The sequence below is a fragment of the Phaethon aethereus genome (genome assembly GCF_964289735.1).
Source record: "Phaethon aethereus genome assembly, chromosome: 8".
NCBI classification, from domain to species: Eukaryota; Metazoa; Chordata; class Aves; order Phaethontiformes; family Phaethontidae; genus Phaethon; species Phaethon aethereus.
The window spans coordinates 24,222,605-24,249,078 of NC_138584.1; the positions used below are offsets into that span (position 1 = coordinate 24,222,605).

Consider the following 26,474-nt stretch of genomic DNA (forward strand, 5'->3'; position numbering starts at 1 on the left):
TTCTGAGTGCCTAGCAGAAAGCTCCAAATACAGGAGGAAAACTCAGTTGCGCTTCTCGGTGCAATTTCATGAACATCAAACTCTACAACAAAACTGCAAAATCTGTGTTTTGACATGTATGTGGAAACTGAAGCATGGAGAAGAATCTTCTCTAATGTCATAAAGATAGTAGCAAAGCTGGCAACAGCTTAAAAGTTTTGCTCTAGACTCTCATCTAGTAACCAGCTATGCCTTCTTTTTCAGATAAAATATGATAAGGCATACAGGAAAGCTTGAGGAGGCAAGGAGATTTTCTGTTTTTCCATGCCAGGAGGTTCAGGCTGCATTTAAGTTCATACTAGTAAGAGGGTATAAACTGATCTACTCAAATTCAGCAAAAGAATTTGTGCTGAACAGTAAAAGTGTGGCTTCTCATAAGAGGCTGTGTGGGAACTAGAAGATGTCACTGGCATATTTAGGCCTTTTGGAAGAATGGTCTCATAACTAGAATAATCTTCCCCATTTCTGTGTAGATGAGTCAGAATTCATTCATTTTACCCTGACAGGCTAAAGCAAACTTCAGCTTGGATGCAAGAGCAGTCTGTGGTAAGAGTATAGGGGATCTTAGCCATAATGAAACTCTTAATCTTCCTCCCACTTAGCAAGAGCTCGGTTCAGTGCCTGCCTTTGTCACGCTCCCAGTGTGGGCATCCCTTGTTGCTTAGTCTCTAAGGTGAATGCCCCTATACATACGAGCATCCTTCCCAGCCTCTCAGTCTTGGTATTTTAGCCTTCTGCTGGTCACTGCTACCTGCTGTAAGCTTCCAAATAGGGGAGATGTATAAATTTCGTGTTTCTCAAGTGCTTATTCTATGCCTTATCCCCCCTTTAGAGGGCTGCTGAGTCCCAGAGCACTCGTATGCCTTACTTCAGCCCTTGTGTAAAATGGTAGTAATCCTGGTAATCCCTCGTTGCTGAAGGATGGTACTTTGTACTGGTCTGATGGAATAGCCCAACCACTCCTTAATGTTTGCACCTCTCTCCTTTGAGAGCAAGAACTTGTCCATAAGGTAATACTTGACCTAAAAGTGCTGACAGATCTGTTTACATAGTGTTATATACAATAATCAGATAAGCTGTACCTGACTATTTTTCCATAGTTTGTGTCTACATATAGAATCTGAGGGATTCTGTGGCTAATAAATGTCTCTTGGGTATTGTACTGTATATTAATATCAGAGGTTGACTTTAGCAAGCAGGAAAAACAGATGAGAATAGTACCTGATTTAAAAAGAAAAATATACAGAATTCCTACTTTATGTACAAAACCCAGCATGACCCACCATGTAATTGATGCTCAATGTCATGTGTGTTCAAAGTTTATATAATGCTTCAAGAACAGCGTTGTCTTCATTTTGGAACACAAAATAATCAGTGGGACTCAGCTAAGTAGAAATCATTTTAACTGAAAAAAAAAATGGTGCTTATAGCTGTTAAAAGTCGAGATTGTTCATAGCACATTTTTGTTAACTTGAGTGCATGCAAAAATGTAAGAACCTAATTTTTATGCTCAAACTGCCAGAATGCATTAGCTGAAAGGAGCACAATTAACTAAACCGCGGTTTGATTTACGTAATGCCAACAGCCACTCTAACTGGGAAAAGATTTTCTGTGGAAAGAAGGGGAATTCTCTCCTTTTGAACATATTATGTATCGTACTTGGGGGAGGAAAAGGGGTGTCTGTCACCCAGCAACAGAGGAAGGAGGAGAAAAATTAATTAAAAAGAAATCAGAAAATGCAGTTGTTACTGTGAAAATTGGCAGGGGGAGTAAGGGAGCAGGTTGAGCACCTGAAACTGCTCAATTTTTTGAGATTGACTGGATTTCAAGTTGACAGCATCCTTTTAAACTTCAGTTTTCCTAGATCTCAGTCATGCAACATAAGATCTTCCAGTCCTGTCTGCTGCACTTGCTTAGCTGTTCTCTGCAATCCATTTTTCCGGTGGTCTGTCTGCTCTGGTTTGGAAAGTCCCAGGCTTTAAAACAGTCATTTGATTCCCACCCCCCCACCCCCCCCCCCGCCCAGTGCCTGCAGCTTTGCTAGAACTGCAACCTACTTCTTGGATGCTCGGGTCAAACTTCAGCCTTAAGCACACAATAGTTTGATTGACGTGATTTTAATAGCATTTTAGAATACAGTTGTTAAGGCAGGGACAGTGAGATTTTTCTAAAGGAAAAAGGGAGCACGGGTCTCAATGGCTCTAAACAGCTTCTGTCTCCACATGTCGTCTCTTACACTCGGCGGTGAAACGCATTATCGAGTAGTGCCCGGAAAGTGGCTAACTGCGTTTGACACACGCCAACTCCCTGCCTCCACACTGGATAATTGCATTGTCAACTGTTCAGCAAAGTGGCAGGTGACACTGCAGCCGGATTGATTGTCCTAGTATGGAGGCTCCCAAGACTGTCAGCCACCCAATCGATAGAGTTTACACAAGACACCGTGACTGCATCTGTAACTAATTTCAGTTTGAACCTCGCAAGATGTGCCTGTCCCTTTTTCCCGGCCTCTCCTCTTCTTTGCTTGCATCTTCCCCCTGGACGAGGAAGTTGCTTTTCCGCTGAAAGCCCAGCTTTTATTTCTTGTTTTGGAGCTGGAAGTGAAGAAATCAATGGTGTGTTTTGTGGTTTCAGAGTTGAGGGCATTACAGCACATGGCTAACTAGCAGCTCCAGTTTTGCAATCAATAGGCTGATCAATTGATTAAATTAGCACTGATTTTTCTTTCTTCTTTCCAGCCTAGAAAAGAATTAGTTTGGGGGAAAGAACATATGCGTTTGGCCCGTGAAATTTAGCCCTTGGTTTTTCCAGTCCTTGGCTGTCTTTCCCCTACAAATACAATCCCTGTGCTCATCATTATTTAAAGCAAACTGCATCGAGCCTTGCCACTGGCAGCAGCCCACTGTAAGCCGGGGTGTCACTTTCAGCTGTTCGCCAGCCTTGCTGCTTCATGCTCGGCTGCCTTAGAAAAGTCATCCTCCAAGCTCTGCTGTGCTGCTTTATTATTGGCAAAGTTGCGACATTCCTGTGATCCCTGTCAGTGGTGCTTATTGATCCAGTGATGTGAATCTGCTTAGTGATTCAAGATTACTTTAATTCTCCCTCTTCCTTTTTTGTTTGTTTCCACCTTCTCCCCAGGGGAAAAAAAGCTTTCAGATCCACGTTTCCCTGACTGTGGAAAACGAGCCGTAACTGCAAAGACCATGGCTGTTGCTGCTGCTTTTGTACTTCACCTCTGGGTTTTGAAGAGCAGCCTTTGAGATAGATGTGAGACTGTTCTCACCTTAGTGCACGCTGCCTGTGAGGCTCTAGAAGGCAGCCATGTGTGACTGGCCACACCAGATCTGACCTTTGGTCCAAGTGCGTTGTCCCCTCTGCAGCCACGATCTGCACCTGATGGGTTATGGAGGGTTGTAAAAGAAATCTCTGGAATACTCCTTGGCACTGCGAGGGGTGGGGAAGACTCTTCCCTGAGCCTTGCAGCAGCTGGCTCTTACCCTGTACAGCAGAGCTTGCCTGCCCTTTGTTCAGCATGCTGCTGCAAAATGATGTTAATGGTCATAAAATTATATGGCCCCTTTCTTTAAAGGCAGCTGTTCCTCTGATCTGTTAGCAAAGATCATTGTAAGCATCTGAGACGCTGGTAAGCAGACAGTCTCTGGCAGCCCATTTGTGCCTCTGTGGGAGCTAATAGATGGCATCAGATGGATGCATCTGCTATTTCAGGTGTACGCTATAACGACACAGTTGGGTGTCAGTTTTCCAGGTAAATCACTGTTTCGCTTGAAATGGATCTGGCTCCAGAGAAATGAAACCCTCATCTTGCAAGCAGCTTTTCATGGCCTCTGAATGTCATTTTTTTTTCTGCAGCAGGCTGAGAAAGTCACCAGAAGAACTATTCTGTCTCTGTCTGTGCTAGGAAAGAATGGGGGAGCATTTTCACTGTCCAAAAATATGGCTGGGGAAGTGTTACAGGTCTGCAGAAAGACTGCTCTTCAGGATGGCCTCATCTCTGCCTTCCTCTTGTTTTCAAGAATTTCTTATGGCTTTCTCTTTCTTCCCAAATGCCCTTTAAAATAAGACAGCACCCATGCCACCTTGTCGTCTTTGTACTAGTTTGGGATACTTCAGCAGCTGATGAAATAAACCCGGTTTAGAGCCATTCTTGGGAAGTGTGTGTGAGGCCTGGCCGTGTGTCTGCATAAACTACTTTTATTGCCTTCATTGTTTTTACTCTCCAAGAAGCCAAGGAATGACATTTCGTTAAGAAAATAGAGTGAACGTGCTGGAAAGGGAGGTTGTGCAGAAGGGGGTTACTGCAAGGAGTGTAATTAGCAAAGGCTACAGTTCTGGAGATTTATGGGAGGCTTTTTTTCTTCTTTCCCGAACATGTGTAAATTACCTGCGAGCGGAATGAATGCCTCTTCCCAGCCAAAACAGTCCCCAGTAGAGCTGCATGCCTGCGAGATGGATTTGGATTTAGACCCACTTACAGAATTTACACAAAATTCTTTATTTCTAGAATATTTCTAATATAGATTTGACACACACACCCCCCTCATTCCTTGGGAACCAAACAGGAGAGACACTAGCTATACAGATGAGTGATACTCTGCATGAGCAGCACCTAGTAGCTGCAGTGTGACACTCTTGCATGAACAGCATCTAGTAGCTGCAGTCATAATGACTGTGCAAGTACTAACACTAACATCTTAGTTTTGTTCCTTGGTCTTGTTTGGAGTGATAATTAAATGTATACCAAACAGCTGGCCCCCAAAACAGACTTACCTGCCCAGATAGGAGTGAGGAGCAGAGGTGGGGCACAGTAAATCTGTGCTTTCCTACCTGCACTGATGGAATTTGGCTGAGGTTGGGTCTGCACGGGTCTTCTTCTCTTACCTTTCTGCTCCTGAGCCTGCCAGTCTCCCTGTGAGCTCCTGCCTGCGCAGGAGCCAGCAGTGCTGCCAACACCTGAAGCAGCATATGTTGTCATTTTGACCATCTGCCACTGAATGTGATGGGGAAAAGGAGCGACTTGAATGTGATGCCCTTTTATCTGTTCTGTGAATCTGCTTATGTATCACGTTAATGACTCTCGATCTTAGCTTGAGCCACCATTCACTTGAGAGATATTGAGGGGACTGCACAAAGGAGGTGAGATTTGAGAAGCAGTGCAGAGGTCAGAGAGGATGCTTAGGCATAGAGGTCTGTTTAGGAGAAACCAAAGTGCTATGAAAACTTATGGAAAAGGGAAGAAAAATATTTCTGATGAGATTTCTCTCCAGCCATTAATGATCTGCACATGGAAGGAAGTGGAACGTGTTTTCGAAGTCTCCTTCAAGCTCAGCTGATTCCTGTAGCCTGACAGTGCCTGCAGCCTGGCAGCAGCAGATGTGAATTTTTTCTGCTTTACAGAGCTCTTCCCTATTTCAGAAACACTGTTGCTTGTGTAGAGTACCTAAATTTTTCAGAAACCATGTTGAATTGGTATTCTGGCAGACTGCTCCAAGGCCAGCCCAAGCAAAGCTCTGTACACAGTGCTGGAGGGTGGCAGGCGCTCTAGGTAAGTGATCTTGATAGGTACATTCTGATTGATGGGGGAGTTTGTCTCCCAAACTGTCACAGGGTTTATAGAGGTGCCACTCAATACCAGTGGTGGAATTGCTTGTCAGAGCACCTGGCTACAAGAGCAATGGGGATTGGCGACAGAGCTGTAACTTTGTTTTTTCTCTGCTTAATGGCCCCAGTGTCTGACCTGCCTGCTCACTCCTGTTTGTCTGGACCTTAAGGAGGCAGCTGGGATTAAGACTGTCAGAGGATTGTGCTGCTTTAGCATCAGGAGGCTAATTGTATCAGGGCTGGCAGTGTATGACAAGCAGTTGCTTCCTACCAAATGCATGGCAAGAGCAAAAAAAACCTTCAACAAGGAAAGAGAAAGTTATAGGCGAGTCTGCTTTTTGGTTTGTTCTTTTATCATCTGAAAGCAGCGCTTTCAAATTCACGTGGAATTAGTTCCTTAAGCCTTAGGTGACGCTCCTTGCAAGAGTTGCAACTGCTGCTGTGAATAACAGATCACGTATCTTGTGAATTCCTAGGTCAAACTTACAACTTAACATTCAGTTGTCGGTTTTCACTTTATTAACACATTGGGATAAAGTTCTGGTCGTGAGCATTGACCTCTGGTTAGCAGCACTAGGTTTAGAGGTCTGCTCTAGGCAGGATTGCTGATGGCCATGAATTACTGCACGACCTTCGGAAGCCAAGCCTTGCTGGAGGGACCCTTCCCCGTTCCCAGTGTACGCTATTGAATTGCAAATCATGCGAGTGCAGTGGTAGTGGGTCTTCTGGAAGCTCCCGTTCTCCTCTAGCAGGTCCGAAACAATGCTGCTACAAAGGCCGTTTTGCTGACACCCTCAGCACTCCATTTCACATTTTCCTTGCTCCTGGATGGCAACATACACTGCAGGCAGGAGCTGGAAGTTGTGAGCCCTCTTTACACTTGGGCTGAGTTAGTGAGAAGCAGGTGTGATCCTATCGGGCCTTCCTTGCATTTAGTGGTCCTCTTAATCCATTTATAACAGCACTTGTCCAGAAATCTGGTTTCAATGAGCCTGAGATGAATGAATAATGTCAAGCAGTTCAGACGTCAAATATTTGAACAGCTGCGTGGGTGTTTTCACTGGCTTTGTGCATGGAAGCAACCCCAGGAAGTTAGATAAGGAGGGTCAGGTTGAAATTGTGGCACCAAACCTCAGCCTGCCGGAACTGGCCTCAAAATCCATTCCTGCTGCAGACGAAAGGGCATTAGGATGCCAGGGGCAGGCCATTCTCTCTGCAGGTGATGCTGGGCCGAGCTTTGTACCCTGTTCTTTGGTGTTTTCTTGCGTGCAGTGACAGTGCCAGGATTTTTGGACCCTTTGATTCACATTGGAAACGCGTTTTCTGGATTTTTTCTTTTTTTTCTTTTTCTTTTTTTTTTTTTAAGTAGCCTCTGAAGTCCTAAAACTGCGATAGCACAGCTTATATTCAAAGTCTTTTCTGGGTTCATGAAGGTTACTTTGTTTGGCATACAGTTTTTGAATCGTTTTTGTACCAAATTGCAATGGTCTGCTTTTGGTCATGTTAAAAAAAAAAAGTCCATATTTGGTGAAAATCTGAGAGTTTGATCACCTTATTGTGGCCTCCTTTAGTCCTTGGCCTGAGAGTCCTCATTTGATCAGAAAGGAAAATTTACCCTTCTCCTGCCCCTCATCTTAACCTGTGACCTTCTCTGCTGTGCCCTCCTCTCTGACTGAAATGCTGTATCAGATCATGCCAGTGTGTATCTGTTACCGTGACACATACTGTCCAAACCTTTCCCCTGTACTCTCCTTGTGTAGGGAGGATGGCACTCTGTTGGTAGTGCAGTGGTTCCTATTCTAGAGCTAGATTCAGCAAAAGCTCTGGAGTATTTTCCTTTCAGACGTAAAGGGGATTTTCTTAAGTACAAAGGTTTTAAGAGCAAGGACACCAGGATTCTGAAGTCAAGACGCTTTAATATTTGTAAATTGTATCACAGTAAGCAGATCTTCTTTTCTTAAGCTCTAACCATAAACCACTAGTTGGTTTGAGTCACTTGGAAACAAAATTGATGGAAAGGTGCATGTTTGCTGTATGCTTGGCATCCTTACAGAGGGGGGGAACACAGGGGAGCGGTCCCACGCTCCTTCCATTCGCTCTTTTGGATACTTCCCCCCACGGCCCAAGGCACTTACTCCAAGTATTCATTGTCTGGCTAATGTTCAGATCACCTCTGGGACTGGCCAAGTCACAGCTCCAGCTTTGCATGATTTGTGTTTTCCCCAGCTACAAGAAAAATGAAGAGCTATGTGTCCCAAAGTTTATGGCCTTTGAGAAGTGATGGGCTAAAGCAATGCCAGGTGCAGGGGATGGTGTTACTGCAGGTTAAATGCCATGCCTGTAAATTACCACCCCATTGCCCACTGCGACTTTCAAGGCAGCTTTGGAAGACTATCCAGCTTCTTTGACAGGTGTCTCTTACTCCTCTAAATCTTCTCCCAAACCTTGTGATGAACTGAACATGTGTTGGCTGGCAGTGTGCAGCCAGTATGTAAAAGACTTTAAAAGGGGTCTGCTGGAAGAGGGCTGCCCCAGTGACACTGCAGAGCTGACCTACAAGCATGGCTCCTGCAGCACCTGCCGCAGACGGTGGATGCTGTATTGTCAGTGATAGTTTTGTTACCTCTGCTAAAAATTAAGGCTGGCAATTACTTTGAAGTAAAAGGTGGTTTATGATTCTAGGGAAAGGTTAGTCTTAAAATCATTGTCATGCTACGGTTATCACTTGTTAAGGACCTTCTTTATATTCAGGGAAGAGAAATATCAAATCCATATAAACAAATTTTATTGGGGGCTTAATGAATCAGCAAGAGCATCCGTTCCTAGAGAGCGACAGTGAAGAACTGTCTGCATGGTGTCCTTGGAAATGAGACCTTCGCCTTGCCCTGCTCTGCACAGGTGCAGACCGTTAGAAATATAGCTTACTCTCCTGGGCTGAAAAAGTGCAAGTTTGCTGCTGACAGCACAAGCTTGTGTAAGTGTGCTGGTGAGAGCCCAGTGGGATGAACAGACTCGGACATCTGTAGCGCTAAAAGGGCTACCCTAACCCTTGGGAATGTCCTCATTCTTCAGACATGCACCATATATTCAGTGTTTCTATGATAATTTTAGCCTGTCTTTTTGCATTTAGAACCACTTTCACAGGGCAGAAATGTACCCGCTTTCGGGCATTTCTACAAAGCCAAGGTTACATCTACCTTAGTCTTTCAGTGTTTGCGGGTGGGATGTGATCCTTAGTCTAGCCACAGACTGAGGTCACCAGCCATCTGGATGTGCCAGGTCCTGCAGGCTCCAGCAGGTACCCTCGCTGTCTGGACAGTGGGATGCTAAGTGGAGGTGCATACTGGAGGCAGCCAGAGGGATCAAATTTCTATCTGCATAGCTTATGTCCCCAAACAGCGTAGATCTGCTGCAGAACTGAACACAACTGAGGACCTTGCACCACCCTAGGATTCAGGAGATCTTTGCTTAATTTCCAGTGTCATGGGAGAGAGCATATCCAGTGTTAGATCTCCTAAAGAGTAAATATGTTCCTTAGTTTCCCTTCTATTGGTAAACCTTAGGCACCAAATACAATGTGGTTCATCTTTGTAAGTGTTTGTGTGCAGATTCAGTTAGAAGAAGCCTGTTTATAATCAGTAATAACACAGTCAACAAAGTGCTTGAGAACCAAAATAAATTTATATTGTTAGAAAGTGGCAGTTGCAGTTGTTACATAGTTCAGCATCAGGTGGAACTGTTTATGCTTGCTTCCTGCTGGAATTGGGACCGGGCTCGTGCCTGATCCACCTGTGTTGGAAGTGCAGGACTCTTTTTGACTTGCACTGGAATTTGCTCACACAAGAGGTGCTTGTTAATGACTGTGGAGTCTGATTGGTTTGGGGTTTTTTTTTCCCCCCTGTCCTAGAAACAGGTGCACTATTCTTCAGTGTTTTATATTGTAAAAATCTAAGCCATGACTAAATGCATTTAAAAAAGAAAAAGGTATTTCTAATTGTATTTTAGCTTCTGCCTGCCTTCTGCATCTGAATTAAGGACTAATTCAGAATGTCCCTGTGGCCTTCTCTTAACTGTTAGTAGTGTATTTTTTGTGTTAACCACTTCTATGAAAAATCAGTCTTCCCTGTTTTGCTTCATTTTTTCCTGCCTTTGAGAGAGACCTTTCCAGTGCCTTCAACTTTAAAATAACTCATGTGGAGAGCAAAAAGTCAAGAATGTTTCATTTTCAGTGTTGAGGGGCATTTTAGAGCATAAAATCCAGGAAACTAGAGCATTTCTGTGAGTGTTTTCTGTGCAGTCTCTGGAGATGGTACCTTTAAGAGTAAAGGACAGCCTGCAGGCTAGTGCTATCACACCATCCTTAGGAGATCTCCTACACTTCAGGTCCAATTCAAATGCTCATCTACATGTTTTATTTTCTTTCAGGTTCTGGGTTTATCATGTGCAGTGGCAAGGAGAATCCAGACAGCGACGCTGACCTGGATGTGGATGGAGACGACACACTTGAATACGGGAAACCACAGTATCGTTTTTGAAGGGCTCTTGCAGAGGGGGAACCTAGAGGTGCATCTTCAGCTAGCTTTCATATAGCACTGCCCTGGGTAGTGGTGGATAATCTGTGTCCAGCCCTACTGGTAATGACACCACCTTCTCAGTTACCATGTTATTTGAACTAGGAGGGATTCCCAGTTATTCCCTTTGAGATCCTTCTGTTGATGCAGCACTACTTCAGACCCAGTTGGTGAAGTCTGAAGGAGACACTGCAGGAGATCAAAGTTAATGTTTCCCTATTCTGTTTCATAAGCAATCTGTTGTCTCCTTCCAGGTTTCTTCCATATGGATAGCTTTTCCTGCTTCCTGGGTAGGAACTGAGTTTATTTTCCACACGACACACCTTTGTTTTCAGGGGTTTTGTGCAGGAAACATTTCAAGCACTATTCACCTGCTTCTCTGAGAGACTGATTTTTTTCCTTTCATTAGACAGTTCGTGGGCAGAACTATCATTAAGGGCAGTTTTTGGGAGCTTCTCCATCTGTGAGCCAGGCTCTTCAGACACAGCTCTGGGAGAGCTGTGGGCAGACTTCTGCCCTGCAGCAGCTGTAGCAGCCATGAAGGAGGAATTCCTGCAAGGGTATTAGGCAGACGTTGACTTAGCTGTGATGAAGGGAATTATATATCTATAGAATTAGATTTTATTGAAATCTGTACTAGCCTTTAAGACTGAAGCCCCAACCCTTAGCTGGTAAAAGATCTCTGTACCTCAAACAGAAATAGTGGAATTGTGCAAGGTAGGCTTGCAGAGGTTGCAGAAGTGGTTTTCCCCTTCTAAGAGGCCGTGGCATCATCTTGCTGACAAAAGACTTTTCTGTTTCTTTCCACCTGAAATACAGCTTTAATCCAGAATTTAAAAGCAGGCCCCTCCATGGATACCAGTCCCTCTTCTTTTGAGGTGTTCCCCGTTGGAATGAATTTGTTCTGTATCCCAGATAGTGTCCTAACCATCTCAAAAGCCTTTCCACTATCTGCAGCAAGGTGCTATGTTCCTTAACCCCTTGTGCTCAGGTACACAGAGGCAGACGTTATCCCTTGCACTGGGGAAGAGCCAGGTGAAGCCAAAGAGAGGGAGGCGCTCCGAGGTGCTGTTTTAAAGTAAGTACTGTGCCTTTCTAATTTGCTTTTATTACTTTTGGGGAATCTCAATTTGTGGAAAATACCTGTTCACTTGAGCGCAAGGGTTGCAATGAGAGAGACTTACAAAGAAGCATAGTGTGACAGGTGAGTCTCCATTTCTACCCGTGCAGCCTCATAAAGCCTCCCTGCACACTCTTCTGTCCCTTAACCACTCCACTGCCCAGCCAGTGCTGTCTTCTCCCTGAAAAGTGCTGGCCAGAAGGTGAATTCTGGTGCTGGGGAAACTGCTGTACTAAGGCCTTCTGCGTCATCTTGCTTCATGATGAAATGTGGCCTCTTAGTAGTATAACGTGATGCCATCCAAATCTTGTTTGGCACATTAGGAGTCTGGCACCCAGAGTATGATTTCATTGCATTATGTGTCGTGGGTACACAAACTAATCCTTCTGCATTCGGCTCTGGGGTTGGGGCAGGATGTGTGCTCTGCCCACAGACATATGTGGAGAATGTAGGCAGCCAGTGTTCAGGGCACTTGGGGAAGCATTTCAGGCAAGTAAAATGAGTCTTAACAGGGAGCTAGGATTGCTTTCTAAGCCCTCTGCCCTGCATAAAACAGGGCTTAAATTACCCCTCTATCTCTTTCACTGAGTGATCCTCTGAGGTCAAGGTTGAAGTGATTGATAGAGCAGTGAAATGAAGTTTTCTTACTGCTTAGCCTGTCACAAATGCTAGTTCAAAATTAGGTTCCACTCCATAGAAATGTGGCATTTGCCACACTGGATCCAAACCATTGGTCCGTTTGATATTTTGCTAACCATGCTAGTCCATAGGCAGAGCCTCAAAGATGCTGAAGTTCCTTCACAGCCAGGACAGTGGTGGTGTAGCAGGAGGGTATCAGGGTATCCCTTATCAGTGGCTGTGGACACTCAGTGCTTGGTGAGACGACTGAGGCCCTGAGCCTGAGAGACCCAGTTCCTTCATGTGGCTTGCACCTAAGACATCGTTTTGCTGTTTGGGCAAGGTCCTTGCATGTCTGCTGGACTTGTTTGCCCATCTCTTAAACAGGAGAAGTGGTATTACTTGTAAAAGCACTTTGAAATTGTGGCAAGTTTCCGTAGAAATGCAGTAGGGTAGCTGATACTGTGAAGCATGAGCCTATGTTACTTTTTGAGTGCAACTGTCTTAGCACATAGAGCTAAAATGTTATACAGTCACAGGTGTGCAGCCTGCTCAGAAGATTCCTTTCTCTTGCAATCTGTTTACTGGCTCACAAGTGAATTGACAGGGTTAGGAGTTGTCTGTACTTCAATGCTGCTGTTCTTCAAATGGGAAGATGGAAAAGGTGGGGCTTATGAAGGTGTGAAGTTATTCCTAAAGGGAGAAGCTATTGCAACACAGAGGATTTCTGTTCACGAGTAAGGCTTTCATCTTTGAAATTGTGTATGCAAAAATGAGCCTTAGGTCACAGGTGCTGTTTGAATCCCAAGCCTTCAGTCAGCATCACAACCCCTGTGTGATTCAGCAGAGGTCACAGCTAGATGCACACGTTGGAAGAACATCGGTGGAAGTGTGGACTAACACAAAAACACCTCCTGCAGCAGGCCAGCCACTCACATTTTGAAGCCTAGACTGATGGATAGAAGTATTGAGAGAGAAGTGGTGGGTAGAAGCGGTAGCTTGTCCTGAGTAGCAAGATTTTCCATACTCAGGCCTAAGCATTCTGTCCTTTTCTCTTTTAGTGGTGGCACACCCAGTACTCGAATAACACCGGAGTTTTCTAAATGGGCCAGCGACGGTGAGTGTTGAACTTGTAAATTATTAATTTGTATGGTACAGGAGGGCAGATAGATACTCCATATCTGATTGTCAGTAATTAGGCAGATGGTAGTTACAAATGATCTTGCACAGTACCACCATATATGCATGCACATACAATCACACTATCTTTTTGAAACTTTACAGCACAATTAACTGTAGTCACTGGCAGCTGGGGGAGTTCCCAAAAATGCAACCTTAACTGGTATGGCGATAAGAGATAGGGGTTGGATTGACTTGCTGTTGTGTTCCTAAAAGACAAACTGCTGTATCACAGAGGGAGCTATCAGAGCTTGACTATGTCATGGTGGTGTTCAGCTGTTGGGGGTTTAAACTACACAGGCACCTGTTGCTTGGGGTTTTTTTCAACTGCTTTCTTATCTTCCCTTCTTTAAAAGGGTATCCTAGAGTCTTGTATCATGATCTGTTGGATAGGTCTTGTCCTTGCTGGCCTCTGTATGGCAAGAAAATCCTGCAGCTCTGAAGCCTGCACCTTTAGAGTGGGAACTCTAGGTTCTGTCCTGCTTCATGACCTGTAGTTGAGACGCCGGAGCAAACGAGTGAATGTGAAATTGTACCTTTGCGTGCATTACTTGAAAGCTCATAGCATTAAGCGGGGGGTATTAAACCCATTCAACTGCTGGGTTTTTTTATTTAATGCCAGCAGCGCTGGAAGTGTAAACAGCAACCTAGTGGAAATATGAGAATAATAAAACCTGGCGCTTTCCAGCTGTAGATGCCAAATCCATTTCCAGAGTTGGGCAGTGCTGCTCCAGCTCCCTTAGGAAGGAAAATGAAGCTCAGCGACCTGAAGAGACTTGTCCCAATGATTTTGTTCCCTGTTCTGTTACTGTAATGCTTTGGGCATTTGATTCGCATTTGATTCGCAGCCTTGAAAGTACCTACAAGACATAACTGCTTGCCAGTGGAGGGGGGGTGGGTGAGTAGAACCAGTTTTGCCAAGGGCATGATGATTAAATGGAGAACATAGGATATCTATCGCAGGCATTTTCTTCTGTGGGATAGGCAATCACATTTATTTTCTGTGATGTAGGAGCACTCGCTTGTAGGTGTGTTCAGCTCCAGTAACTACAGCCACAGAGGTGATGAGGAAGCAGCCCTGATGGCACTTGCTATGAGCTTTTTTCTTCGTACCTTTTACCTGAAGCTACGGTGCTGAACCTACAGCCCAAGGGCTAGCCCCAGGACAGTTCATCTGGCTCATCTCCAACTGATCACTCACACCCCCTCCAGTGCTGGGAGAAGCCATGGAACTAGTACTAGGAGAGCTATGAGCAGACTGTTCGGTCATACTAGTTACCTGGCATATATTCTTCTCTCTGTCTGAGGGATCTCAGAAAAAGGGAGAAGCTACAAGCAGGGTCTGGGCTGGGTGGATTTGCTCCAGACCCACCTTCCTAGAAGAACACTTTGGCATAGCAGCTGTATCAAACCTGTCTGAATTAAATCCTGGCTTAAACAACTGGTACATCTGAGGGTCAGTCAGTATGAAGTGGAGAAACGTTAGGGGTTGTATCATCATTCCCAAATCATAGAAGCATGCTGTCCAGAGAGAGGGCCTCCCTGCCAGACAGGGACACGTAGCATCGGTCTCTTCTCTCTTTCCAAGAATCAGCATGAAAATGACTCATTGGGGTCCTCTGCTTCTGAAACCGTAACTCGCTCAGACTATTTCTTTGCAATGATCAGATGTTCTCTTACTAATTTGGCTGTTCTTCCCTCAACAGAAATGCCTTCAACGAGTAATGGTGAAAGCAGTAAACAGGAGACCATGCAGAAGACCTGTAAGAACAGTGACATTGAGAAGTGAGTGTAAAATGGATAGCTTTAATTTTTCTTGTTTTAAGGAGCCATAGAGTCCCATCTGGTGTTCCCAGAAGCAGTGCTAGTCTGAGAGTAGGCATATTTGAAGCTTTTACCACTGAGAAGGGAAGTTGTGCTCCAACATGAAGCCTGGACTTGGAGCTGTTGGTATCCTGACTTGCTGCTGCTGTGTCCACAGAGGGCCTTTGGGGAGTTCTCCTGCAGAGATCTGTGTGGGCAGGTACCCAGTGATAAGGAATAGAGCACAGCTTCCAAAGGGCTTTTCCACTGCAGATTGCCTTCTTTTAAAATATGTAAATAGATATATCCATGCTTTCCACCATTTTCTAGTTATGGTGGGTTTTCAAACATGTTGTGTGGTGCATAACAGCCTAGACTAGAGCTGGGACTTTGGACAGGAGGTGAAGATTCAAACCCACTTTAACTTGACAAAAGCAATTAGCTTGTCAAGCTGTACTTTGATTTTTTTTTTTTTTTTCCCCCCCTCCCTCTGCAAGATTTCTGCTATCAATGTATCCGAGGATCCTGCTTTAACTGGAGAAGTTACCTTATTGTTGTATCTTTGTTTTTGAGGGCAGTCCTTCACGTGGTCTCTATTCTGTTTTCTCCGTGGAGCCATGTTCCATCTTCCATCTCTCCAGTAAAAGGGAATCCCAGCAGCCCTGTAACTTGTCAGAAGCCTCGCTGAGGGAATTTCTTTTCCCTTAAAAGCCAGATTTCACCTTTGTACAGTTGCTAATAGGAATAATGTCTCTTCCTGAGTTTTTTACCTGCAGCCCTTCCAGGTGATTCAGAAGCTTAAGTCTCGGTGTTTGAATATACAACAGTGTAGGGGCTCCTGGCCATCTCCTTTCCTGTCCCTTGCTCCTCGCTGGATATCCTGCAGCCTAGTTTGAGATAGAAACATGGTTTTCTCTGCACTGTGCATTTGACTGACAACTTCTGTCCCTAGCCTCCTTCCACACACTGGTAGGGTGACTTACTGTTTAGGCAAATATGATGATTCAGGCCTAAAACTACAGGCTCTTCGCTGCTGCCATGGACTGCATTAATTGGGATGGGGCACTGTTTTAAGTTGATTATTGCTTGTCACAAAATGTTGACCCAAGATCAAGTGAGAGACAAAACAGCCTGAATGAGGCGGATGCAATGAGGTAATTGTGGGTTTTAAACAGATGGCATTTACATTTGGGGATGAGGTCCACTGGTAATTTGGGATGGGGAAAAAATCTGGTGGTAGTGTTAAGCTGACATTACAGAAAGTATTTTTTTTAATGTAGTTTGTTCTCCACCTGCCCCTGGTTCTGACTTGGGAGGTTGTGTCCCTGTCCCATTTTGGGATCTCTGACAGTTCAGGCAGCCTGGCAAAGCGTATGTTCACAGTCAGGGGTTAACTGGGAAAACTCCCTGCTGCAGAGGAAACTTGAACACTGCTTTGCTGTCTCGGCACTTTCCTTTTTACAAGGCTTTTTATTAGCATGTCCCAAATGTGGGCAGTCTGCTGTTCAATGCTGCTCAGTGAGCAGACTTTAGCCAAGGACCACTGAGTTTGGGAGCTCGCAGGTCAGTGCAGAAGCAACTTTGTCCTTAGAGTGAGCCAACCGTTGCATGCTGTCTTGGTGGCAAGGACTCATCCCTTCTGTCCTAATCTGTCAGCCTCTGTCTCGGCTTCCCTTTGGGCCTCCTGCCTGTCAGCCCAGCAGCCCTCCACCCTCCCAGATCCACTCCTATTGAAAATCTTTAAACTGCAGGAGCTGAAAGGATTTGACATTTTCCAGAACACTTGAGCTCAAGTGATAAAATTGACATAGCTTTAATAATCTGATCAAAGAGGCTTTAGCTAGCACCTTTGGAAAGATCCCAGAATCCTTTCCAAACAGCACTTGTGCTAACGCTGCTGTGAAGTGGGGGGAGTGTGTATGTGTGTGTGCGCGTGCATGTGTGCATGCTCCACAATAACCTTGCCCCTCTAAAGCCTCAGTTCTACTAAAGGTGCGAAAAGTCAGCAAAACCCAATAGAAATTGCAGGAAAAGCCTTAAGTGTCTTGCTGAGTCTTTCCAATAACGTTGATATTTTTGAAAGTAGCAGGGAGAGATTTTTATTTAAGGTGCATTATTTTACCAAGGTTCAGAAAGCAAGATGGTGTTTCAGGGGGAGAATTCCTGGGTGCCTTTTTTTTTAATCTCCTTTCCTTTGAGATTTGTGCATGATAAATAGTTTCTGTCCTGCATTTTGAGGAGCCTGAATGTTCTGTGTGCTTGTCTGTGTAGAGGGGTGCTGTTAAATTAATTGATAACAGGGATCAGAGCTAGAAGCCTACAGAAAAGGAGGGGGAAGGGTTTCACACTGTCTGGCTGCTTCCCACTCCACTGCTGAGCCATGATATATAGCGACCCAGCCCAACAGGCTAAATTGATTCATCTCTAGTTCCTGTTTCTTAATCTGGAGCTAAATTGGTTTCATTTTTCTTGTTTTGGGTGGTGCTTACAGGAAGTTTTTGGCAGCATCACTTTACTCCATTGTTTCTAACTTTAATTTTTGCCTTTAAATCTGAGCATTATTGATTGGCATGTTAAACCCCATGTAGCATCTGATTAGCATTTTTAAAATTGTCCAGAAGCACATGGCTTACCACCTGTGTCAGCTGTGCTCTCCATTTAGAGCAGTGGCTAATGGAGTTAGCAGCGATCCGTGTATTGATCCTTCGCTCATAAGAATGACGTTCCTTCCCCCTCCCCTCCTCCAAAAATAAGTCTAGGCAAGGAGAGCGGTGTGGTTTTGTTTGTTTTTTAATCTGTTAATACAGTACAGCAAGTGGTCCTCTTTTTGGCACACAGCTGAACCTAGGTTTTCATGGAGGAGTCTCTTGCATGTAGAACTAGGTGGGTCTTGGGGTAAATCTGCATTTGTTGCCCTGCTCCTTGTGCCATGTCAGGTCATCGGTAGCTTGGCCAGGTTGACCTTGTCTGTGTTGTGTTGAACTTCAGATGGCAGCCGCAGGTAATGAGACATGGTGCTGGTCCCAGCTTTCCTTTGCAGCTGTGCCAGGTTCTTGGTAGCTCAGGCAGGTTTCTCACCACTGACCTTGTCTGCATTGCATTGAACTTCAGATAGCAGCCACAGGTAATGAGAGAGGTGGTACTGGTCCCGTGTTTCCTTCCCAACACTAAGGGATGTCTCAGCCCTGCTGAGCTTTTCTAGTGTCACCAACATGAGGCGTCTGGGAGACACCCTGAGGTGCTGAAAGCTCATGGGGAGGGATAAAGGAGCGTCACACCGGCTGAGCTCTGCCTGTCTGCTGAAGACCCCAGCCACTGCAAAGATGGTGTCTGGGGTCTTCAGCAGACAGGCAGAGCTCAGCCAGTGTGACACTCCTTTACCTTGACTCGAGATGCAGCTTTGCTCAGAGAGAGCAGCCGGTCCCTAATTGTCCAGACATCCTCCCCGACTCCTCTACCAATGCTGCGCTCTCAGCTGAAGCACTGTTGTGCAGAGAGAGCTGCAAAAAGCACCTTCCCAGCAAAAGGTCTTCCTCCCTCCTCCTTCCTGAGATGCTGCCCGCAAGGGTCTGGTGCCATTTTGAAACCGAGGTTCCCTGGGGTTAAAAGCCAGCATCTTAATTCAGAGTGCCAATGTTCAATTTTGCTTTCTGCCACCAGACTAGATTGCAGGCCAGCGAGAGAGTCTGGGTTAGTGGCCCACTGGGTCACCTCCCATTTGTTTTCCTCAATTTTGTGTTGTCATAAATTCATTCCAGCCCGTTGTGGTTGATCAGTTTATCTCCGCCGGGGCAGGGAGCGCTGCGAGCATGATATATGGCACAGAGCATTGTAGCCAGCCTCTCCATGAATCACTCCAGCTGTTTGGTGTCAGCCCCAAAGCAAACAGGACCTGGCCGCTGAGCGTTGACTACGATGAGCTCAGTATGGGAAGAGACATGACGTATGAATGTTTATTTAATAATTCTCTAATATTTCCAGCGGAGTGTGGCTGTGCCTTCTGGGGGGGTGAAGCAGGGGGGAGGTTGAAGAGGGAAACTCTAATCTGTTGGGGTGGGTCATAAATCAGGCAGACAACATCATTAATCAGGGATGGGACAGAAGTGGAAGGAGGTGGGACTGGAGCTGCCATCCTCAGTGGGAAGGGGGCTGTGCTCTTTTTTTTTTGTAAAACAAATCTTGTTTCTGATTCCACTTGGCCCCAGACGCACTGCCCGCATAATAGCAAACCTGGACACAAGGCTTTTTAAGTGAGTATGCTAACTCCGCTATAAACCTTGCGATACGAGCCTGCCAAGCATTAAATCCCTTTATAATTATCTTCTTTATATAACACTTCATGCTCATCATGCTTCATTGGATGAGATGCTCGTTGGGTTAAAAAGAGGGGTTTAGAGACAAAAAGCAATTGTATTTGTTATATTTTTCTCATCTCCTCTTTCCTCCCCTTCCCTCCTACATCACCTCTTTCCAATCCAGCTGCTCCTAAAGCATCAACTCCAGAAGGGCTCTGGTGTGGCCGCACAGGAAGAAGCATCAGTTAAAATTAAACAAAGTTTAGGTTGGGGTCCTTGTGCAAAGAGTCAAACGTGTGAGAGCAGTTGGGGAGGTAGCGGTGTCTTTCGCAGGGACCCTGCTCCTGGGCAGGTGGGTCAAGATGAGAGAAGAGTGAGTGTGAAGCCAGAGGATTAGCAGAGGCCTGAAAGGGAAGGAGCCCCACTTAAGCTGATGTGTCAGAGGGAAACAGCATCTGTTGCAAATTCACACCAGAGGATAAGCACTCCCCAGCCCTTCTCCATAGCGTCACACCACTAATGGGCTTTGGTGGGAGATGAGAATGTCATATAGCAAAGATGGAATTAAAAAATTGACTTGAGTCATCAATTAACTAAACCTTTGTGCTCTGGTAACAGAGAGCACAATGCTGCTGGTGGGTCCAGTCCTAGGTCAGCCTGTGTAAACTTGAGACAGGATCCAGGAAGCTGAACTGAAGCATGGGATTGTCAAAGCCAGGCTGAGAAAGCGCTTGCTGGACTGAGTCCTGCTTGTGTCCTGATTTTTATCTTTTTATTAGGTTTTAGTCCTTCTTTTCAGTAATTCAGTAGTATGTAATATGTGCTTGTAAAGTATAGTGGTGTTCAATGTTGGAAGGGTGCGTAGGTAGACTTTGGCATCACTTCATCTCTAGGTTGTGGCGGTGGAGAGAAGAGTGCTGGGCTGTGTTTCTTTATTCTGCCCTCTCTTAACTGTTTGGTAGAAATTGCGTGTGTCAATGATGGTCTCAAGCGTTATTACCACTGCGCCAACTGAAATTGTATCAGTGTCGTGGTTCATCACAGCCTAGCGGTTAACGAAGCTCAGCGTGGCAGGTTGACTGTACAAGCTCAGACCTGGAGGGAAGGTGGTGTCTCTGTTTAGTGCACCTGTGTCCAGAGGTTTGGTCTAATTTTCATGCCTTGGGGCAGTTTTTTGCAGATTTTGACATCTTCATATAGAGAGGGACTCTTATGTCTGTTGAACCTGTGATGTTTTAGAGCTGAAGTGTCTGCAAACGCAAGGTGGCTGCTGGCTTCAGGGGCAGTAGCATCCCTGTCCCGTAACTGGTGAAAACCCCAGGAAGGAATTTTATTCGTACGTTGGGGGCTCAGTTTAGGCATCTTGCCATCCGTGTCTCTTCGCCTGCCTCTTCTTTTCTTTTTTTTCCTTCTCTCTCTTTTTTCTTTTTTTTTTCCCTTAGTTTCAGAAATGCTGTTAACTTTAATTTGTGGAGTTGCTTCCTGGGAGTGAAAAATCGATGGGGGGCTATCGCAGTGTGAAATTCGACTGTCACTATTGAGCTATAGAGTTAGCAAGATGTCTTAGAAGGTAAAAAATAAATCGTGGCCCAGCAAGTGCTCAGCTGTGCTATTTCAAAGGGGATATGAGGCTGATGGTCCGTTAGAGGGTACTTCAGTTAGATGGATGATGATTCCCTGTGAAATACTGGAGTTATTCCATAGGTAAGAGAAACTTTAGCTTATAAAACACAAACAGCTGCCTTGTAGCAGACAAATTCTGCCCTTAGATGTGTGAGCAGCTTGTCAGAGAGAGGACTCGGCCCTAAAATTAGCCTGTTGTGTTTAACGTTGTCTCTGATGGAGCATTGTGGATCCTGCTGTGTTCCTTCTGAAAATATTTTGAGGATGTGACTGTTTATTCATATCCCTTACCTACGCTGCAAGAATTAAGAGGCAGGGACTGATGATTTTCTTTTTATTTTTTTTTTTTTTAGGAAATGTTAGTATGGTGCCCAGATGCTCTCAAGAGAGAAGTAACAATTATTTTTATGTAGGCTGCGTTCCCTGTTTGGATGGAAATGTTCCTTTGAAGAGCAGAAAAGAGATCCTGTTGTGCCCCATCCGCTGCCAGTTTGCTGGCTCTCTTGTGCATCTGTTGAAGGGCAGCCCTGGCTGCACAGGCTGGCTGTGTGCTGGCGTTAATGGGGCTACTGCTTTCTTTGGCACTTACTGACTATTGTGGCAGGACTCAGTAAGTGTTTGTGCTGTGCCAGCTGCTGTATGACAACAGGATGATTGTAATTATGGCTCTTGGTAGTTTATGCATTTCTTAGACTATAGTTAGTAAGTATAAATATGAAATAGTACCCGGAAAAAAACCCAGTTTGTATTACTTCTCACTAAACCATGTCTGGGACAACTGTAGAGTCTGTAATTATTTCTCTTACACTTGCATGCACAGTTGCAATACCGCTGAGGGGAGCTTACTGCTGCAAGAAGGAGTTTTAAGTCACATTTAGTTGGAGCTTGGTAAAGATTTAATGACAGAAGAAGTCATTGTGCTTTCATATCTCCTCCACCTCTGTAACACAGAACCCAGCACTGCCTTTACAGAAGCAGTGTAACAGCAAGTAATGTAATTAACGGAGTTTAATATCCGTGTTGATTTTTTGCCCTCACTTCGGTGTCAATGCTTGTCCTAACCTTACGTGCTTGCCACCACTGTGGGCACTTCAGCCTAGTGCTCCGTTTGCTTCTTTCTGCCTTTTTGATGGTTTCTGTCCACAAAATGCTGCTGTTTCCCACTCAGTTTCATAAGCGTTCCTGCTTTTCCATCAGATAGCCAGCTCGTGACCTGTCCTTCCTCTGCATTGCTCGTTTCCTCTCCCAGCTCTGGGACCACAATTGGTTGTGCAATCCTAATGTGCCGTGGCCTCCTTTAATAGCCTCATGTTTCTTTTTGAAGGCATGATTACCTTAAATGATGCTAATTCTGATCCTTTCTTTCCCCGTAAAGGAAACAGCAACAGTGTAAAAGTTCTAGGGCGGCAGCAGCGGTTGTAGGAAGCTGTCTGGAGGATGTGTTATCGTGCTGCCCTTGTGTACCTCCAATCAGCAATCATGAATGGAAGTTCTGGAAAGCATATCACCTCCACGGTAAAGCCCTTAAAAGGCTGCAGATGAATCCAAGTGCTGCTGTAGTAGCATAGATATTTCCTGTTTATCTCGGCTGTTTGGGCGCAGGCCATGGGAGTAGAAGGCATTTCATTGCGCACAGAGGCTGGCTGCAAGACTCAATTGCATGTCCAACTTTCTGACCACCTTTCAGCCCTAGGAATTTGCTTCAGGGTTATTTTATAATTTTGTGCCCTCATCGTCCAACCAAAGCTACCAATAATTCCAGACCACCTCCAGGCCACAGTGAGATGACGGGTTACAGCTGCCGTAAGTATTCCAGTAGAAAAATATACCTGCCTAGCTATACATGGAGCTTGGTCATAGTCCAAACATGTTCCCTTGTGGGTGGAGGCAAGTTTCAGTAGGCTGGAACATCTAACCCCTGTGCCTCAGCAGGGAACAGAGCTGCATTTCCCATTTCCACTGCCTGCCTTTTGTGGCCCTGGCTTGTATTAAGATAGAAACCACGACACACCTTCACGGATCTGTTAGGAATACACTTAGGATCACCAGGATGAAGGATGCATTTGAGAAGTGAACTGAGATAGTAACACAATTAGATGTGAAATTAATTCTATTTGGGAACTTTGTTTAGAGAATCATTTTCTAACTCGGCCTGTGAAACCGAGCAAGGCTGAACTGCCTCAGCTAAACCTTGCTGCAGCAAAATGCTCTTCCGTAGCATGGCTTTTTACTTTATCACCAAAGCTGCTCCAGTAAAGCAATGGGATTGCGTTTATTTTCTCTTTGGAACAGGGGACATAGTCTCTAAATCGAAATCAGAATGACCCATGCATTCTTTCTCCCAGCTTTCATGGCGAACCATAATTGCTCAAATGGCACATTTAAAATTTTGGCGCAAGCTCAGACTTCCACTAGCCGCCTTTTTAAATCAGTCCCAGTGGCCAGCGGATACTGCGTAGCCCTACAAATGCATCTAAACATGCTGACTCCGAGGCTCCTTCCATTCTGAATGATCAACGGTGCCATCTGTCTCTGTTTTGATTGGGGCTGGGCACATGTGTCACAGCGAAATGCGGGCCAAAAAAAAAGAGAGAGAAAGAGCCAGTGCCTGAATGTACTTCCCGCTTCTGTAAAGACATTGTTGGGTTCTGTGTTATAGAGGCGGAGGAGATATGAAAGCATAATGAATTCTTCTGTCATTAAATTCTTCGGGGAATCTTTACCCAAGTCCCTACTAAATGCAGCTTAAAACGCCTTCTTGCAGCCGTAAGCTCCCCTCAGTGGTATTGCGACGGTGCATGCAAGTGTAAGAGAAATAATTCCTCTGTGGGGGAAAAAAGAGACAACATTTCTGGTTTGCATCAAGATGAAATTAGTCAGAAGCAAACTCTGAATTTGGCAAGCAGATGCCAGTATTAACAAGTTGTGCAAGCAAGTATAAAATAGAGGCACTCGTGACTGAGAGCGCCTCGGCGTTGTGTGTGTGTGCCCTTGCATGCACCCCGCTCCAAATTCACAACTTAGAACACGGAAATTAGAATGGGGAACATTGCATTATTCATAACTTGGCAACCAGAAGCCAGGGCACTTTGCCAAAATAAACTATTCTCTATAATTACAGGTGAAGCAACATTCTTTAATATCTTACAATACAAAAACATACATTAATCAAGGAAAGAGGGCTTTTTTTTTCCTAGAGGACAATAAATTAGCATCCTTGCCAATTTCCTCAATACATGTGACAATGTTTTACAGGATTATAAGTCAGCCTTTTTAAAGGAGGTTAGTCTAGAAACAAATAAACCAATAAATGAGATTTTTAGCTATATAAAGGGGAAGCCAGCTCCTAAAATGTTGATGTCTTGCCAGAAGATTTGCTTTTAGCACTGACACTCTCACAGACCAAGGGTATAAACTTCACTTGCTGCGTTTTGATACGGCTCTACTGCAAACAGCTTTCCTGGGCAGTTTTCTACTGAGAGGGATCTGGCCCCTTCTGCCATAGCCAGCTCATCTAGTGAAATAAAATCGCAGTGCATCATGCCAGTCCGGTAGCCTGCATGTTTTGGGGTCATTTGCAGTCAATCTGTCACCAGTGCCTCACACTGGAGCTCTTTCAGAGACATACTGACAATGTTTGAGCTGTGTCCATTTCCCTTTAAAGCTGCCTGTGACTTTTCTTTTAAAAACTTTTTTCCTTGTTAGTAGCAAACGTTTTTTCAGCTTTATGTTAGGTTCTTGCACTCCAGTAAGTGCAAAAGGCCTTTGTATCTGTGTATATTGCACTGACTTCAGTAGTGCTCACCCACATCTGCCAAAATAAACTCCCCGTATTATTAGCTGTAGCACTTGCTGCAGGTGATGCTTTCTAAATTGAAAGGGGGGGTAGATTCTTTCACCAGCTTGAAAACTGAAGCCGTTTTTGTCCTAGAATACTTAAGAGTTGTTTTTAGTTAGTGTTTGAAACTCAGATAGCAAGGGTGTTGTGTTGAAGGCAATGTATGAGTGAGAGCCAAGACCCGCATCACTGTGCTCTGCTGTTCTGCTGCGTTACCGGTGTCACCGCAGCTCTGCGCAGCACGTTACAGGCTAATAAAACATGGTCTTTTCTCTGAAAAAGTTGCCCTCTCACCCAAACGTAAATTGGCTGTGAGGGAAGGCTTGCGATTAAATGATTGTGTACTGATGTTGGGGTCATTTTTAGGATCGTTTTATCAAGTCTTTAAGATTTGTGCCCCACAAAGCGAGGGACTTGCAGTAGGCTTTCTCTTCCACAGCATGGTAGTGGTTTTGTTAATTGTCATCTGCAGCTATGGTTGGATATGGCCAGGAGCAATTTCTCTGGAATCTTACTTTAGCTTGACTCTGCCTTCAAAGCATCGACCAGTCTGTTTCTAATATTTATGATATGTAAGCTGCTAGTGACCTGACCTCTGCCGCTGGTGCAGGGAAAGGGCATGTATGTTCTGCTGGGATCAGGTTCTCCACTTCTGACAAGGAAAGATAAAGGCTTTGTTTAAAAATAAAGACATCACTCAGGTTTGTCGGTGGTACTGTACATTTTCCCCTCTGCCACTCTGTGTTTACAGGCATACAAAACCAAAAATAAATGTATGAGGAAGAGAGAGGAAGGTCAGAATATCAAATGTCAAAAGTAGCTAATGAAATTTTATTGGTGGTGCATTTAATCAGTGCTAAGCAGTTTTTACAAGGTACATACAAACAGTGGAATTGTAAAAATTTATGGAATGCTGTGTACAGTGTGGCCATTTATGAAGAAAGGAAAATTTATATCCAGTTGAAATAAACCAAAGGGGAATGTTTTATGAAGACTCCTCAACAGTGGGGTGCATCAAGTGAGATCTGGGTAAGGGGAGGAATGGGTATTCACAGGGATTGACTGATCTTTGAGGTGTTTTTCTGCCTTTTCAGCAGCTAGTAGTTTGCATCTTTCTGTGGCTCTCAGATAGGAAGGATGCTGGATGCAGTGATTTTTTTTTTTTTTTTTTTTTCCTTGTGTCTACAGTGGAAAGGAAACACAAGTGAACAGCTGCTACTGGTATCTCTGGTACGAGGCTCTTGTTCTTGGGCCTGTTCCAGTCTAACAGTTTCTTGAGCAGCCCTTCATATCCAGCTGGGAAGGGTTAACTGAAGCCAATCACTTTGACATCAGCATTTTTTTGTTTCCTTTTTGGTCCAGTATTTTGTTGATGATAAAGCACAGACTTAGTCAATTGAGAGATTCCAGAGCTGTAGAATCAGAGATAATTTAATTAACGGAATTGCTTGTGATTGCCCACTGGGACAGTAGGTAAGAATTGCTCGATTTAATTTGGAGAAACAAAGATCACATGCATGCTAATGTTTGACAAATAACCAGCATTTAGGTTAAAGTTTTTTTGCGAAGGGGAGGTGGGGGGGGCAGCTGATTCCCAGGGGAGATTGCCCAGGATGTGATTGCTGAGCTCAAAGCTATGGATAGGTCCTTTTTCGTTTTACATGGTATTTTTATGTCCTTCTGCTGGCCTTTTACCTGAACAAAGAAAGGAATTGCTCAAAGGAAGAAAGTTGGTTCTTATTTTTAGTGCTGAGGGGAAAATGCTATGA

At 44.7% G+C, this 26,474-nt stretch overlaps 1 protein-coding gene across 4 annotated transcripts in view; it reads left to right on the top strand.

Moving 5' to 3' along the window:
- RNF220 (ring finger protein 220) overlaps positions 1 to 26,474 on the top strand; it is a gene marked incomplete at its 5' end in the record, with an annotated part of 224,695 nt that overhangs the window by 181,278 nt on the left and 16,943 nt on the right. For all 4 annotated transcript variants that reach the window (XM_082003186.1, XM_082003183.1, XM_082003184.1 and 1 more), the window contains 4 exons: positions 10,084 to 10,180; positions 11,221 to 11,307; positions 13,029 to 13,084; positions 14,853 to 14,931. In XM_082003186.1, coding sequence (XP_081859312.1) covers positions 10,084 to 10,180; positions 11,221 to 11,307; positions 13,029 to 13,084; positions 14,853 to 14,931 — 319 coding nt within the window. The remainder of the gene's footprint in view (positions 1 to 10,083; positions 10,181 to 11,220; positions 11,308 to 13,028; positions 13,085 to 14,852; positions 14,932 to 26,474) is intronic.